The following is an 18,142-nucleotide window of genomic DNA, read 5'->3' on the forward strand; positions in this document are numbered from 1 at the left end:
ATAATGTTCTGCTGCTATTCATATAGTTTTAACTGACCAATTTTTTTTAGAAGTAGATCACCAGGTCCTAATTCCTAGTCTGTCTTAGCCTGGAAGCTCTACTGAAACCTGTCTACCACTGGGGACCCTGCTGACATTTGAAATACTGGAGGCATAACTTCCAAAATCACAGCAACATGCAAGCCACTACAGTATGACAAACTGACAGATAAGTGGTACCTGGAAGTCCAAATTCAAGGTGTCAGAAAGGTCATGCTCTCTCTGAAGACTCTAAGGGAGGACTCTCCCTTGCTTTTTCCTAGCTTCCTGGCAATCCTTGGCTTGTAGATGCATCACTCCAATCTCTGCCTCTGTCTTCACATGGCCATCTTCCCACTGAGTGCCCATGCCTGTGTCTCTTCTCTCCTTTTTCATGATGATACCATTCAGATTGGATTATGACCCACATTTCTCCTGTACAACCTCGTGTTAACTTAACTGACAACATCTTCAAAGACCCTAGTTCCAAACAAGGTCATGTTCATAGGTACCAGAGATTAAAAAGTAAACTTATTGGTAAACAATTCAATTCATAACAATTTAAGCTTTTCTAATAGCATTTCTCACCTCTCTCTGGGGAAAAGTAAAGGGCTGACTTCAAGCAAACAACTTTGGAACTCCAGGGTTGTTGGTGGCCACACTCATGCATTCTGCTCACACCTTATAAATTACAGTGTACATGATTTGCAAAGACTTTTGTGTCTGAGATCTTCCTTCTAGTATCCTTCTGAGTCAGGACAAGGAAGGTGTGTTTGCATTGATATTTTTAGGTGAGCTTTGGATTAGTTAAAAGCATAAATGGTTAGTAAGGCTCAAAGACAGAGGGTATGTGTCATCATGGCCCTGCCACACCTGGAGCTTACAGTGGTTGCTTGCTAAGCAAGTAGACGTCAGGTGGCTAGCAGCCACTTCCCAAGGACCAGAGGTGGTGTCAGCAATGAACCTAAATTTCTTTTTTTTTCTGCCCAGCTCTATGCTGTTTCCTTTTGTCTCCTGAGCACAGGTTCTACGAACATAGGCGGAGTTCTGTGGTGCTGAACGTACCTGGACTTGAGGTGTTCCCTGGAGACCTTCTGGTGTCAGATGGGGCTGCTGATTACCTGTACCACCCACTGCTGCTGCTAAATTCAGGTTCCGTTCATTCAGCAAACTCTTATTGCAGCCTCCTGTATGACAAACACTGTAATAAGTGGGGGAGATTTTAAAATAATAATTCGCAAAAGACATGCACTGACCAGTCAGAACAGACATGAGTCATCAATTATTGGGACCAACTGTATTAGTCAGGGTTCTTCAGAGAAACAGAACCAATAGAATACACAGATAGATAGACAAAGATTAATTTGAAGAAATTGGCTCATGCATCTGTGGGGACTGGCAAGTTCAAAATCTGTAGGGCAGCCTGGAAACTCCTACAGCATTTCTATGTTACAGTCTTGAGTAATATTCCTTCTTCTCTGGGAAGCCTCAGTTTTTGTTCTTAAGGTCTTTAACTGATTGGATGAGGCCCACCCACATTATTAAGGGTAATTTCCTGTACTTAAAGTCAAGTCTTAACTGACTGTAAATGTTAATCATATCAACAACATACCTTCAGAGCAACATCTAGACCAGTGTTTGACCAAACTGGGCACCATAACCTAGCCAAGTTGACACATAAAATTAACCATCACACCAGCTGAATACCAGTCCTGGTATTGGGCATTCAGTTTATAAAGATAGACTTTTATATTTTTCAGGTCCCGTCCCATTGCCATTGAGTCGATTCTAATCCATTGTGACCCTGTAGGACAGAGCAGAACTGCCCCATAGTGTTTTCAAGGAGTGGCTGGTGAATTTGAACTGCTAACTTTTTGGTTAGCAGCCAAGCTCTTAACCAAAATGTCCTCTTTTCATATAATTTACCTGCAGCTGCAGGCTTAGTATGGGTGTACCAGTGATGGTGACCATCTCAGAGCGGAATGTCCTCTCAGGCTGGTGGGCAGCTTCTCTGTCATTGCTGTAACACTTGCTCCTCACCACCTCTGCTCCTGGTCTTCAGCCTCACACTGACTGGTGCCTTCTGCCAGGGTTGTACCAGGTGCAGGCAGAGCTGTCAGCAGCAGTTAGAGTGAGGCCACATTAGGGGTGAATCTTCTGCACCCTTACCTGGGTTGGAAAGAAAAGAAAAACTGTGATGTTCAAGGTGTGTTCCCCATGTTTCCGAGGGTAGGCAAATTAAAGCCTTTGAGAGCTAAAAGGACACTTAAAGATTATCCACCCCAATAGTTTATAAACTAATTTTGTTCTTAGTGCAGGAGAAAGATGTGGTAGTCTGCTTGCATAGAGATTACAGTCTTGGAAGCTCTATGGGGCAATTCTACTCTGACCTGTAAGTGTCGCTATTAGTTGAAATCGACTCGATGGCAATGGGTTTGTTGGAGTTTTTTGTGTGTTTGTTTTTTCCTTAGCAGAGGTCTTTTTTTACAAAAGCAGTCTTACTGTGAATACCAATCTGTAAAACAGATACAGGTGGAATTGCAATGTTTGAAGACAAGGTGGCTCCTAAAGACTCTCCTCCGAGGCATCCTCAAAAGCCTAGGACACCTGGTAGCACAGCTTGGAAAACACCAAACTAGGCTCCTTCCTAATTCACACATGTGCAATGGGAAACCCGGAACAGGGAAGAGACCGATCCATAGTGTCAGCTAGTTTGTACCACAAGGATGGGTTCCAGGCTCGCCACTGCTAGTCCACTGTCCTTTTCTCCAGGCTGCTTTGACCACTCATATGTGCAGCTGTAGTTTTCTGTATGTGGAACCCAGGAGCCACCAGTGAAGACATCATAGCTACCATTTGTATAGCCTTTCACTCTTTGTAGATCCCTTTCACATCTACTGACTGATATGTTACTCACAACAATTCAAATAAACAAACCAAGAAAGGTTCAGTGATCTGCTCAAAGACCCACCACTAGAAATCAGAGCTGGTTCTAAACCCAATGTAACCTTTACAGAGGTTAGGACATGTTTCATGCTGCTTCACAAACACTCCAAACCCATAACAACTGAACAGTGGTTCCCAAAGGATGGTCCTGGACCAGCATCTTCAACGTCAGTTCTGGACTTGTCAGAAATGCAGATTCTCAGCTCTACCCCAGACCTACTGAATCAGAAACTCCATTGCTGGAGTCAATTTGTTTTTTAACAAGCCCGCCAGGTGACTCTGATGACTCTGATGCCTGCTAAAGTTTGAGAACCATCATGCTACGGAACAGGGTTATAATTCTTTGGTGCTTCTAAATCCTAAAGTAGTTCTTTGTTATGTGCCACACAGTATGATCACAATAAAGTCCTTTCACCACAGTAACAGATATGCAACATGTTCCACCGTACTCTTCCATCACCTTTTCTCAATCAGTTTAAAATAGAGCTTTCAGGGCCCAAAATCATGGTCTAAAGCAATGCCTTTCAGACTTTGATGTGCATATGAATCACCTGGAGATATTGTTGAACAAGAGATTCTGATTCAGCAAAACTTAATGTTTAATACATGTAAAGAAATGTTGTGGATTCAATGTCTTTAAAAAAAAATTTTTTTTTTTTAAGACGCATATAAATCTTCTTCTGAATACCTGTGAAGCTTTCCCAAGGCCTCCAAAATATCTCCAAAGTTATAAAAGCAAAGGAAAGGGATTTGCTAAGGACCAAAGACCCCCAATTGTTCCAATTCAAATTGGACATAATAATCTACCACCGAGCATTTGAGGACTAAGAGCTCTCAAATGCCAAGCTATAAATGGTGACGCCAATATGTCACTGAGGGATATTCCACCTAGTCTCCTCTTTATAAAGATCAATAAGGTGGTCCAAATGAGGGAGAGAATAATCAGTTTAACAGGTTACTTTCAATGTTACAGGGGCAAATATCCCACAAACACATCCTTTGTAGTAAATGCTATCCAGGTAATTGCTTCCATCTGATTAAAGCATTACACAGAGCCTCTTGGTGAATTTGATTAAAAAGAGAGACCTACAAGGCATCCATTTTTGTGTATTGAGTGGTCAGAACATCCCATCTAAACCCAAGGGACTATTTCCAGCTTTTTCTGGGTTGCATTACAAATTGATACAATCAACATAAAAATTAAGATGCCAGAATCTAATCTCTACTTCCTGGTCATCAAAAAATATGTGTGATTGAATAATAACTTCTCAACTCAAAGCAATACTTAAAGACTTCTTGGATGGTAGCCAATAGCTACGGTAAGCCCCAACTTAGTTGGTGACATGTGTTGATGTTTCCCTATTTCAGGAATCTTCATTTAACCACACCTTACTGGATTGATGCACTCTCCAAGTCTCAAGTTTGGTCAGGCTTTTAACCTTGCATATGATGGGATATTTTATTTTATTTTATGGTAGGATACTGTAAAAATCAACCAGTCCTTTCAGCCTCAGAGTCCTATGGTTTACTGTCTTACATACATTACTTAATATCTTCACTCCATTTATTGATTTTTCTGCAAGTGATGGGGGAAAGGAGGCTAAAAATACTCTAGTGAAGGGAGAGGTAACGTCACCTTAAGTCAGCAATAGAATGCCAAATTTTAGGTAGCAGCATTGCTTCATTCATTCATTGGCATAAGTATAAATGTTCATTCTGTGCATTCTCAAAAGAAAGAGCATTAAAGCAGAACGATTCTGTTTAGCTCATGGAAAAAGCAGGGTTTATAAAGCATTGCCACAATCTGTCACTAGTTACTCAAAGTAATAGTATATTTTCTTTAATTTCACCCACCAGAATCCAAGAAGCCAAGATGGCCTTTCTCCAAGAGGGGAGTGGTAAGTGTTGCACAATGTCATTTCTGTTTTAATTAAGTCTCCTGCAGCTAAGAAGATGGGCCCTGGTGGCACAGTGGTTAAGTGCTTGGCTGCTAACCAAAAGGTCGGCAGTTTGAACCCACCATCCGCTCCATGGGAGAAAGATGTGGTAGTCTGCTTCCATAAAGATTTACAGTCTTGAAAACCCTATGGGGCAGTTCTACTCTGTCCTGTAGGCTCGTTATGAGTCGGAATTGGCTCCATGGCAGTGGATAGGTAAGAAAGTAAGAAATGGTTGAAGAGCCTTTTCATTCTGCTTTATCTTTGCATAAAGGAAGATGGCAAGTGAAATGTAAATGATAACAACACATCCATAATATTGGCAACAGAACATCGCAAATGGTGCCATTTTGTGCAGCTAAACAGTGCTAATTGCCAGTGGTTAATGAGCTCTGTAAAAAACAAAGCAATCCTAATATTGTGATGCTTCACAACTCTAAATGTATTACTCGACACAGGTTAGGAAACAGCTCGCTTGAGGAAGTAAACTTGCATAAGCGTATGCTCCAGTCTGTAGATTGTGTCATGTATATTGACAACATTGAAAAATTAATGAGAAGTTACAGTCACAGGTTCCACAAATACATTTCTATTTCTGGAATGCTGGTTGGATTACTCCTAGTGGGTTTTTTAATTCATTCTTGGTTCTGCTGATGCTTGAGGAGTTATAAATCTAAACTAGTGGTCTCTGCTTCTTTACTGCACAGGACAAGGGCTGGCCACAGTCAAGCCTGTGTGTGTGGAGGGAAGGAGTGCTAGTGACCCCAACCTGACTCTTGGCTTCTGTTTTCTGGAGGAAGGGGAGGAACTGGCTGTGCGTTCTCCTAACAGGTGTTAGCTGCCATGGAGTCAGCCACAGAATGGTGATCATTTATGGGATGAAATGCTTTCAGGTCCTGAGTCATCCCCATGATCAGATGGGTATTGAACCATTGTAATCTATAGGATTTTCATTGGCTGATTTTTTTGGAAGTAGGTCACCAGGCCTTTCTTCCTAGCCCATCTTAGTCTAGAAGCTTTGCTGAAACCTGTTCAGCATCATAACAACACACAAGCCTCCACTGACAGATGGGTGGTGGCTACACAGGAGTGCACTGGCCGAGAATTGAACCCAGATCTCCTGTATGGAAGGCAAGAATTCTACCACTGAACTACCAATGCCCCCTCTCCACCAGACGCCAGTTGCAATACCTATACATTGCAGCTAACAGCAGCAATGGGGGTTCCATGGGTAGTTATTGTCACTCCTTCTGCCGAAAGTCTGTCTCTATGGTTTCTCCAATCAGTTTGGAATCGGTTTTTGACATCTGCATTGGGGGTACACACTGAATTTTTAAAGTCCAGTTGTTGTTGTTAGGTGCTGTCGAGTCGGCTCCAACTCATAGCGACCCTGTATGCAACAGACTGAAACACTGCTCGGTCCTTCTCCATCCTCATGATTGTTGTTATGCTTGAGCCCATTGTTGCAGCCACTGTGTCAAACCACCTGAAGGGTCTTCCTCTTCTTCGCTGACCCTCCAGTAGCTAAATTAAAAACCCCTGAGCCTCCAATTCCAACTGCTCCACTTACTGCTGTGTGACCTTGGCCAAATGAGTTCACGTCTGTCAGCTTCAGGTTCCTTCTCTATCAAAGGCAGATGAAAATCAAGCTGCCCTCACAGAGTGCTTGTGAGGAGTGAATACAGCAACACATGTGGAACTTGCTTCAGATCTTGGCACATCATAAACACTCAATCCACACCAACCACGATTATTTTTAGGATTTTTCTTAATTAGAATTTGAAAAACAACTTGTTCTCATAACCATGTATTTTAGTGACTTTCACATTATTTTTGCAAGAACAGAAAGTTTGTATGGGACACACCCTAAACATTACAAGCTGCAAACCGTAAACTGTTAGTAAAATTATGGCCCTATGCTGGTGTTCTTCAGTCATTCCCACTTTGCTGCTCTTTCGGGACATACTTCGACTGTTTTCCTGGCAGGTCTGAGACAGGGTCTCTCATCTAGCCTTTCCTGTGTCCTTCCTCATATAAATGAGACAGTGACCCATCCAATCTGAGGGCCCCAGAGAAGAGGCATCTCCCACAAGCTTCCCCAGAGTAGGGAAGCTTTAAGGGCCACTGGGGAAACAAGATGCACTTTCAGAAGGAAAGGGCTCAACTAGAAAGGGACACTCCTACAAGTTGTAACGATCCATCCATTTTTTCCCTATAAAGAAGCAACTTACTCCACACACACATGTGGAGTGTCTGTATGTGCCACGCACTGGACTAGATACCCAGGATACCAAGATGTCCATTACTAGCTCACAGTTGAGAAGCTGGTACTGACCTATAAATTGGGAGCAAAAAATGTGCTAAATGGCACGCACAATGTTGGACGGCCAGTCATGGAGATGCACAAAGACAGAATCATCAGTGAAATGACAAGATGTTTTCAGCAACATTAGGAAGAGAAACCCATTTCTTTTAAGCCTAACTTTCACAAAGACATGAGATCTGGTTCCCTTAAAATCAATGCCTCTATTTCCTTCCTTCAACCTCTTGGCCTGGATTACCAAGTAATTCTAATCTATATAAATGACTATTCCACACCAATATAACAAACACATTCCCAAGTTGTAATGTATTTTCCTAGCTTATTGGGGATTTTTCTTCTCCTTCCTTCCTCACTCGCTCCCTTGCTCACTCGCTCCCTCCTTCCTTCCCTTCTTTCCTTCCTTCCTCCCCAAGCACCAATAACAATATTAGTAATAAAAGCAAACATGTATATAATGTTTATCATGTTGCCAGGCACAGTTATATATGTTCCTGTTTATCTGTGTCATAGTTTACATATGTTAACTCATTAATTATCACAACAACTCAACAAGGTAGATGACATTATTATACCCATTTTACAGCTGGGGAAATGGGTTCAGAGAGGTTGAGTAGCTTGCCTGATGTCACACAGCTCACAAGCCATGATTTACCCTGGCAGACCCAAGCAGCCTGGCTCTGAGTCTGCTTTAGTCATGAAATGGCACTGTTCCTCCAACTCTGAGGCTCCCCATAACCAGACCTGGATGCTCTTTACTCTTCCTCATCAGAGCTCACAAAGATCTGGTCTGTCGTCAGAAAGGCAATGTCACCTTTATGTCAGTCACTCTGAGATGTGTATATTCAGCCTTAATCTTCAATTAACACTCCAGTTCCATGTCACCATTGCCTACCACAAATTTCCATTCCATCCACCTCTTGGTTACTAAATGTGAGACCCTGGAATAAACCTTAGTTTATGAATTTTCTTTGCCCCCAATATCCCCTCAAATACCCTTTAAATATTTCCCTTTTCCTCTCCTAACCTATGGCACACTAGTGAAGGAACAAGGCACTAAGTGGACCTGTGACTCTGAAGAATTAATACGCCTCCCTTCCCTTCTTACTGGGAGCTCCACCAAGGCTTTGGCCTGGAGGCTGGTCAAACACGTAGAAAGCCACAGTGTCTGCCCTTCAGGATACGCGACTGGTGCCCACTTTCCCCAACTCCAACCCTGCTTCCATTGTCTCCTGTTTCCTTCAACTTGCTGTTGGTTTTTTTATTTCCACAACACGCAGTCACTATGGTTTCAAACATCAACAAAAGGCATATGTCCCAATTGCCGTAGGAGGTCCCCAGCTGGCTCCAAGATTCCTTTGCTACTGTGGAAACTAGTGAGTTTACAATAGGTTTCCTCTTTCAGGGCCATAACCCTACCAGAGAAAGCAGCCACAGCGCTGATATTGCTCCCTCTAGCACATTCTACAGCTGTCATGGAGTCTCCTTTCAGACACACAGGCAGCCCCCTACTCACAATGGTAGATAACCTGTGCCTTCTCTTTCCATTAGCATAAAGTTGATTAACTTCTATGAAACAGCTTAGATCTGTGCCAGCATCACGCACCCTGAGGCACTAGAATGAGTTAAAAAATTATTTCTGATAAACATGCATTTGAAATGCACCCAGGTCTACTTTATAAAGCCCTGTACATTATTTGATAGCTTCTTCCTGGTTCCATTAGTAAAATGAGCTCTTCACGTGGGCAATTCATGATGTTGCAACAGAATATCGAATGAGGAAAAAAAAAGTTCACAATATATTAAGTGAAAAAAGCAGATTACAAAAAGATGTGTAATATGACACCATTTAAAAATTAATTATGAATATGTCCAGAAAAGAGTGTTTTTGTTTTTAGTGGTAATCTAGGGCTGAGAATTATGGGTAGTTTCTGTTTTCCTTTGTTTCCCAACTTTTCTGCAATAATCATGTATTATCGATTATTAAATTATTAAAAATTATCCGATTATTAAATATTAAAACAATAGGTGAATAGTTCCATTCTAAGAAAACTTGAGTTTCTAGCATATTCTGGTATTCTTTAGCACAGAATTATTGTATTGGGCCAGTTCCATTAGTACTCTGGGCTTTACTTAGTCACCTGCTGAATGAAGGCTTGAACTGAGGCATCTTCTGATATTAAAGTCCTATGATCCAGAATTCAGAAAATTAAAATCGTGAAGGAGTTTCTGTCATCTCAGTGGGTGAGCACTGGACTCAGAGTCCATCTATTTGCTTTAGAACCATTCCAAGTCTTGCTTTATTTTTTTTCATTAGTAAAATGAGATGTTTGGACAGGCACCGACCTCTCTCCTCCAGGCCTGACATTTCTGTGGTTCTGTGGGTCCCTTGGTGGTGCAGATGGTTAATGTGTTCAACTGCTAACCAAAAGATTGGAAGTTTGAGTTTATGCAGAGGCATCTCAGAAGAAAGTTCTGCCTCTCTGCTTCCAAAAACATCAGCCATCGACAACCCTATGGAGCACACTTCTACTCTGACACACATGGGAGCGTTGTGAGTCAGAGTCGACTCGATAGCAACTGGTCAACTGCTGGCTCAGAAATGGCTTTGGAACTGTTATGGTTTAATGACAAAATGTGCAGTGTGTCCTCATGAATGTTAGAGAATGAACCAAAGATGACAAGGCTACCAAAATTGTGTCTTTAAAGAATTCATGCTTGGCAACTCTTCAGACAGGGATTGGACTGGGCTGTGATACTGGTGAAGAATTCATGCTTCGAAATCCTGTTTCTTACAATCTTTGAGCAGGGCAAGGACAAACTCAAGCACATATCTGACCTGGAGAACTGCCTTTCCTCTATGAAGATTACGGACTTCAGGGGCTATGAGTTCCACAGCCTCAAGGTATCTCATACGTTGTTTACAAGCATCGTGGCTTTTTATTTTTTAGTCATTATTTTTAATTGTCAAATTATTGCCTTATTTGAAGGACAGCTGGGTTTAGGAGAAGCCCAGGGCTGGGAGAGATGGGTCCTGCCTGCTCTGATGTACTCTGTAATCTCCAGAGAGATATTTTACCTGAAATACGGTGATGGAGATGGGAGTGTTTCGGAGACTGAAAAGCCCTCTGCAAATGTTAATAGTCATTATTACTATCGCCTCTCTGGGCTTCAGCTTCCTCATCTGAAAATTAAGTCATTTTTGCTAGGACAATTTCAAAAAGTCTCTTTAAGCTCTAAAATTCTCATTTCCTGATTCTTCAGTAGTTGATTTCAACAAGCTTTGCTAGTGGAACCTGGATTCAGAATTCCCAGTTTGGGGTTCTTTTTTTAATGGTTCCTTTTGTTTTTGTTTTTTTTTTTAATACACGTTTTTTTTAGAGAAGTTTTAGGGTTACAGAAAGTGCAGAGTTCCCAAGTACACCCTCTCCCCCTGCACACAGTTTCTCCTATTATTAACAGCTTGCATTAGCATGGTACAGTTGTTACAATTGATGAACCAGTATTGATGCATTATTATTTTTAAAGTCTATAATTTGTGTTACAGTCCACTCTTTATGTTGTACAGTTCTATACATTTTGACAAATGCATAATGTCATATACCCATTGCTGTTGACTGAGTTCCAACTCATAGTGACCCTAGAGGATAGAGTAGAACTACCCCATGGGGTTTCCAAGGAGCGACAAATGGATTCGAACTGCTGACCTTTTGGTTAGCAGCCATAGCTCTTAACCACTGTGCTATCAAGGCTCCACAGTATCATATAACCACTATCATAATATCATGCAGTTCTACTGCCCTTAAAATGGCCTGTGTTTCACCTATTCATCCCTCCCCACCTCCTCTTGAACAACTACTGATCTTTTTACTGTCTCTATAGTTTTGTCTTTTCCAGATGGTCATATAGTTGAAATCATGCAGTATGTAGCCTTTTCAGACTGGCTTCTTTTGGGGTTTGAGGTTTTTTGAGAATTTTTTGTAATAAACTGAAAAGGACTCAAATTCTCAATCATAACTTAAAACAACATCAATGTTGTTGAAGCATTGAGGTATTCTATGGATTTCAGAGATTAGACCCTTGTCGGATATGTCATAGCCAAAATTTTTTTCCCAGTCTGTAGGTTGTCTTTTTACTCTTTTGGTGAAGTCTTTTGATGAGCCTAAGTGTTTAATTTCTAGGAGCTCCCAGTTATCTAGCTTACCTGCTGGTCTTTGTGAATTGTTAGTTATGGTTTATATTGGAATTGTGCCATGTATTAGGACCCCTAGCGTTGTCCTTATTTTTTTTTTTAAAAAAACATCAATTTTAATTCCTTTTCATTTTAAACTAAAAATTACGCATATCACACATTGCTATGCTTTGCAGTGGGGAAGGTATTGGCTTCCCAAAGTCACACACAGAGAAGCTGTGGTTTGGGTCATTTGAGAAGCAAAGAGGGTGCCCCGGGCCTACGGAAGGAAATCATGAGGTCAGGGACTGCTTGTTCCTGCTGTTCCACAAGCAGAGAAAATAGGGAACAGATCACACCATCCAGGTGGAAATGTTCTGCTCACCTTTCTTCTTCCCATGTGCAGGATAAGACCTGGATGGAAGTCATGGAAATGCATCAAAAACTTCCTACTGACCAATTAGACCTGAGAAAGCAACAGGAGGCCATGTGGGAACTTTTCACGAGTGAATGCACTTATTTTTTGGACCATTTATTGGTTCTTAAGATGGTAATATTGGGTTTAATTTTTGTAGTAAACGAAAAATATTCATTGGATTCTTTGGGGATTTGTTTTACTCTTCCATGCTAAAAAAAAAAAAAATTTAAAGCCTCCCCCCTTTCTTTTAGGGAATCTTTAGGAAAATTTTATTTATTGCTTATTTTTCTTTACCTATCACTTTATTGTCTTTACATTACCTTCTTGACTAAATCTCTCCAAATTGGATATGATCTTCTAAGTGAACTAATCCAACTCCCCAACTGATGTCCTTGTCATTTTTGCCTATTCTCACCCTCTCTTTACACACTCCTTCCTCATGAAAGGCAGCCCATTTCATCTTTGGATAGCTTCCTTTTCTGGAGCTCTTGCTAAAGCTAGTCAGCTGGAGGGTACAGTGTTGGATTTCCAGGCTACCTTCACATGCTAATAGAGTGGACTTGGGTTAAGCAGTGTATTCACTGGTGCGTTCACATTGTGTTCTGAGTAAATGGCGCCCTGGGGTTGCCTCTACCCATAAGCACTTTTGAATCCTGGTTACTGTCTTAAAACTGTCTTACTAAGGAAAAAAGTATGATGTTGGGAGACCTGAGTTCAAGTGCTGGATGTATCTCTGATTTGCCGTGTGGCCTTAGAAAAGTCTAGGCCTTCATATCCTAAAACAGGGGTTGGCATAGTTTTTCTGTAAAGGGCCAGAAAATAAATCTTTTAGGCTTTGTGGGCCATACATTCTCTGTTGCAACCACTCAGCTCTGACATTGCAGTGCAAAAGCAGCCAGAAACAATATGTAAAAAAACGTGTGTGGCTGTGTTCTCATAAAACTTTACTTACAAAAACAGGTAGCTGGCCAGATTTTGCCCAGAGGCTGTAATTTGACAACCCCTGTCCAAAGCTATAAAACAGGGATGACAGTGCCATCTCTGGCTATCTCGTGAGGTTATTGTGAGAATCAAATTAGTTACTTTTGAAATCTATCAAGTGCTTTACAAATGTCAGTTATTATTTTCTTTAAGTAATATTTATTGTCAATCACTCTGCTTAGTACTTTATATGCAAAATTTAAATTTTAAACATACTTTGAGAAAGCTTAGAGACTATAGCAGTTAGGATGCTTCCAGGAGCAAGTAACAGAAAACTAACTTAAATAATAATATCATTGGCCCAGGTACAGAAGTACAAAAGTGGGAGAGAGTTCGATGTTGGTTTGATGAAGGAATTCAAAATGAAGGCAAAGTTTTTTTCTCTCACCCTCATGCTATGACTAGCTTCCCTGGTAGTAACAAAATGGCTGCCATCTTTGAGTCCATGCTAGAGAGAGAGATAGGATCTCTTCTCAGCATTCATAGCAAGTTTTGAGATTCATTTTGATGGGACTGGCATAGGTCACATGCCTACTCTTGAGCCAACTACTTTGGCTGAAAAAGGAATGTACTGATTGGCTTAAGGCAATCAGGGCCCATCCCTGGGAGTGAGGTTTGCTTCCCACATGGAGCATACACTCTGTGGGGAAGAGTGGATACTGAGATGAAAACCAAGATGCTGGAAGGGGAAGGGGCATATTAAAGCTGGCAATGGCCAATAAATAATCCCTACAGAGCACTAGCTCCCTGAGCTATACTGCCTCCTTTGCCCTAATAAACAGCACAGGTCATCCTATTCCACTGTAACCTGCATAGGCTTTTCAAACTAGCATTCTCTGTTTAATCTGCATTTATTTATTCTCAAGTGTCCCAGTATATTAAAAGTATATGTGTAGCTCCCTTTACGCAATCATTATGAGTCTCTCAAAGTTGCTTGTAAATTGAATTTATGTAACTTGAACAGTAAAAAAAAAAAAAAAAAAATACTGGAGGACTCTATTTAAAAGAAGGCAAACTTCTCTGTAACACAAAGAGTCTTATAGCAAAAGAAATATTTACTTCTAAATTTTACCAGTTTATCTATAGTGATGAGTTCTTTCTTATGTGTTTTAAATGCTTGAATACGACCAATTTCTAGATAGATGATAATATATGGATTTGGAAAGCTCTAAGTCAGTGATTTCTTAAAGTGTGGTCCCTAGACCAGTGACATCAGAATCGCTGGGGAACTTGTTAGAAATGCAAATTCTCAGATCCCATCATACCCAACCTACCCACTGCCGTCGAGTTGATTCCAACTCATAGTGACCCTATAGGACAGAGTAGAACTGCTCCAGAAAGCTTCCAAGGAGCACCTGGCGGATTCGAACTGCTGCCCTTCTGGTTACCAGCCGTAGCTCTTAACCACTACGCCACTAGGGTTTCCGTAGATCCCATCATAGACATACTAAATCAGGAACCAAAACCCAAACCTCTTGCTGTCGAGTCAATTCTGACTCATAGCAACCCTATAGAACAGGCTTGAACTTCCCCATGGGGTTTCCAAGTAGCAGCTGATAGACCTCTTGGTTAGCAGCTGAGCTTCCAACCACTATGCCACCAGGGCTCCACTAAATCAGAAACTCTAGCAATTTAGACCTACTACATCAGAGCCCCAGCAACTCTGATTTAACAAGGCCTCCAGGTGATTCTGATGCAAGTTCAAGAACCACTGCACTAAGTTAAGTCATATGGAAATGAAAATAAGAGAAGGTTAATGGTCTAAAGACCAGTCTTTTCACACCTAAAATTCTTAAAATAACTTGTCCCTTTGAATGCTTCCCTTCATATATATATGCAAAGCCTTCCTATTTCAATAAATTGATCCTGTCTGGTTTCTTTAGTTTCTAGAAAGAGGGGAATGTTATTGGTGAGTGAGGAGTGCAGTTCTTCCTTCTTGACTTGCTGCAAAGTAGTTTTTCCATTGTGAAAGCATTCAATCAAATTTAAATAACATAAATATTCCCTTAATGTTTTCATTAATATTTAATGTTTCTATCCAAATCTAAACATTTTACCAATAATCATGTATTAACTCATTAATTCTCTATTTTTAATTCCGTGAAGATAGAGAACATTTGGATCTTTCGAAGAGAAGGAATAAGTGAGAACACAGAGTGAATGTTGATTTGCTATCAAGTTAGTGTTGTAGCCAGAAGAGAAACTTTGAGATTCCTTTGGCACTATGTGACAGAAAGAGCCCATTTGGGCAGATTATTTTTCAACAAGAATGTTGTTAAGGTTCACATAAGCTACAATAACTTCCCATGTCAGTACATACTTCCAGTATTTTATATAAAGTTTAAATGTCATTGTTTGTTTTAGCAAAATTCTTACAACTGAGAATACTGATTTCTAAATTGTTTTGGAAAGTTCTATACCGGTGGTTCATGTTTAATGTTCCTTCAAAGAGCAAGCTTCAAAATTAAAAGCAGAAAGTAATGTGCATTTTTTTTTAAAAGATCTTTTTGAATACACTAAAATATCTACAAACTCATGAGTACCTCCTGGATGTGGATTTATGGAGACTTTTTGCTAACCTGGAGGAGTTAAGTCAGGTAAGCCAAAGAAGTAAGATGCCTGTAGCCATGTTTTAAAACTCATGAAAGGATCACAAAAATCCATGCTTGGTGTATTCTTGTGACTTGTATTCCATCCATATGGGAATGTTGACTATGGTTTATTCCATATTCCATCCCATATAATCTTTCAATTAGGAGTTCAGGTTAAAAAAAAGTAAGTCTAAAATCCATTGTCATCTTTCTAATAAAAAAAAAATAGATGCCAAATATTAGTTACCCTCTGGTAACATTTTCCATTTTCCCATTACTATGTGAGAAAACAGACATATTTCTAAAATCTCCATCATGATTAAAAATGTTTATTCTCCAGTGAATGCCCTTTTCTCATATATGTTATGGATAGATAATATCGTCCCTCCAAAAGTAAAGGGAAGAGAGATAGCAACAAGAATATGTAAATAAAAAGTATATATTGGAGAGTGGAGAAAAATAAATATTTAAATTTTACTAGGAGGTAAATTTGAAATGGAAAACACCTATAAAGATGATATTTTAAGTTCATCAAATGTTTATTCCTCAACCCAGGGCATGTGTTCTACTCTTGGTTTCTTTCTCTTTGGCCCTAGACAAGCTTTGGTTTTGTGAACAGTCTTTTTGGCATCATCAAGGACTATGTAGATACTTCTGAGACTGCACCATCAATGGATTTCATTTCTGTGCTCACAAAGGTAAAATCCTTCCAGGAGATCTCGATTTCATCAAATAAATTCACCCAGCTCTCTGGAAAGTTTTTCATATCTACTTGAGTTTTTGTTTCAGGGAAAGCCCCATTGCTACCCTCCCTCAAAGGAACTATCCCTTTCTCTGCTAATCAACATTTTCCAAACTACCTTTCAGATTCTGTTTTTCCCATTGTCACATCTCCTGTGTGGGTTTTATTAACACAAAAAAAATCTGCATGCATGGAAAATCCATTTCTAAGTCTGTTTTTTGAATGACTTTAATTTAAGGCAATGTTCATGGCAATAGTTTAGTGTATGCTAATTACATGGTTCAGTTGTTCTTCTAACAAAAGTGCCAGTCTCTCAGAAAGGAACAAAATTAACCTTCAAATTCATCAACACCCTTAATAATAACTCTGTGTGAGGAAAACCAAAAAAAAAAAGGAAAGTTTGTATTCCAGGTTTGGTAAATGCTATCCATTTCTTGAACAGATATTTGGCACCTATTTCAACATTCTTTTTTTTTTTTTACTTTGAGCTTTTCAATCCAATCTCTGTCTTTTCACATTCAGCAAGACTTGAATTCTTACAATCCATAATGTAGAAAAAAAAAAGAAGATTGAAATGTATTGAGTACTTGCTAGGTACTAGCTATGGGGCTGATACCCTGTACACAATAATGTGCACCCTCTGACCTTAGGAAATTTTCAGCCTAGTGGGGAAGAAATTAATCTGATAATGACACTAATGATTACATAATTAAACTGAGACCAATACTGGGGGCAGGGGAGGAACATGGATATTACGAGTGTTCAGTATAGGAAACCTTTTGGTTGGGGTATGGGAGAAGTTATTAGCAGAATATGTTTCCTGGGGAAATAAGGCATTATAGCAGGTTTAAATTATTAAATAAGAATAATGAAGAAAAGGGAAGATTGGCTAAGACTACTATGCATGCTACTAAATAAATCACACATAGTAGACCAAAAAAAAAAAAAAACTGAAACCTGTCACCTTCAAGTCAATTCCATCTCATAGCAACTCTATAGGGCAGAGCAGAGCTGCCCCATTGGGTTTCCAAGGAGCTGCTGGGTGTATTCAAGCTGCCGACCTTTTGGGTTGCAGCCTTTTCGTTTGCAGCCGTAGATCTTAACCACTGTGCCACCAGGGTTCCACACTTAGTAGAGGTGCCCCAAATTTGACTCTACATTTTTAGAAGCCAGCAGTAGAGTTAAATTTATGGATATGTTTGAGGAATGTTTGTTGAAAAGTTCAATGTTGTTATTTTAATTGTTACCGCCAACACAAGTTTAACATCAACCAACACAGACACCAGAATTGAAGGTAGTATGTGTTATTAGGTGCCTTCCAGGGTATATGGCCCTCACCAAAGCGTAAACAGAAGGGTGAATTAAATCAAGATGTCCCAAATAGAATTGTCTTTAAAAAAAAAAAAACCAACAACCAAACCCATTGCAGGAGAGTCAATTCCAACTCATAGCACAAAGTAGAATTGCCCCCAAAGGGTTCCCAAGGCTGTAATCTTTACAGAAGCAGACTGTAACATCTTTTTCCCTCAGGGCGGCTGGGGGGTTCAAATCGCTGACCTTTTGGTTAGCAGCTGGGTGCTTAACCACTGCACCACCAGGGCTCCTTTAAAATTTTCTTTATGTATAGAAAAAAAAAAAAAAGAAGGATCCCTGTTGGCACAGTGATTAAGCACTTGGCAGCTAACAAAATTCAGCAGTTTGAATCCACTGGAAGCTCCACAGGAGAAAGATGTGGCAGTCTGCTTCCATAAAGATTACAGCTTTGGAAACCCTATGGGCGCAGTTCTACTCTATCCTAGAGGGTCTCTATGAGTCAGAATCAACTCGACAGCACACAACAACAACACAGAAGAAAAGATTATTCACTGAGGAGTCAGCTGTTTATTATGAGGTATTATATCTTTTTCAAAGAATGTTTATGGTAGAGGTTACATGTTCCTTATGAGAACACTGTTTATATCCACACAGCTACATCTCCTGCTTGACAATGCTCCACTTTTCCCTGTTCCGATTAATGA

The 18,142-nt window shown here is 40.1% G+C and overlaps 1 protein-coding gene and 1 long non-coding RNA gene across 4 annotated transcripts in view; one reads left to right on the top strand and one right to left on the bottom strand.

The window, feature by feature from the left end:
* The window catches only part of PLEKHG7 (pleckstrin homology and RhoGEF domain containing G7), a 74,335-nt gene that overhangs the window by 36,563 nt on the left and 19,630 nt on the right, over nt 1-18,142 (top strand). For 2 of the 3 annotated variants that reach the window (XM_049884057.1, XM_049884059.1), the window contains 6 exons: nt 1,043-1,170; nt 4,822-4,862; nt 10,031-10,126; nt 11,799-11,942; nt 15,293-15,388; nt 15,979-16,080. In XM_049884057.1, coding sequence (XP_049740014.1) covers nt 1,043-1,170; nt 4,822-4,862; nt 10,031-10,126; nt 11,799-11,942; nt 15,293-15,388; nt 15,979-16,080 — 607 coding nt within the window. The remainder of the gene's footprint in view (nt 1-1,042; nt 1,171-4,821; nt 4,863-10,030; nt 10,127-11,798; nt 11,943-15,292; nt 15,389-15,978; nt 16,081-18,142) is intronic. The other variant, XM_049884058.1, reaches the window with a different exon arrangement.
* LOC126075881 (uncharacterized) lies at nt 1,124-6,201 on the bottom strand. Its single transcript, XR_007517311.1, has 3 exons — nt 6,093-6,201; nt 1,945-2,187; nt 1,124-1,205 (listed from the first exon to the last, which is right to left on the bottom strand). It is a non-coding gene; the product is annotated as an uncharacterized LOC126075881 (long non-coding RNA).

Source organism: Elephas maximus, chromosome 4 (assembly GCF_024166365.1).
Source record: "Elephas maximus indicus isolate mEleMax1 chromosome 4, mEleMax1 primary haplotype, whole genome shotgun sequence".
Lineage (NCBI taxonomy): Eukaryota > Metazoa > Chordata > Mammalia > Proboscidea > Elephantidae > Elephas > Elephas maximus.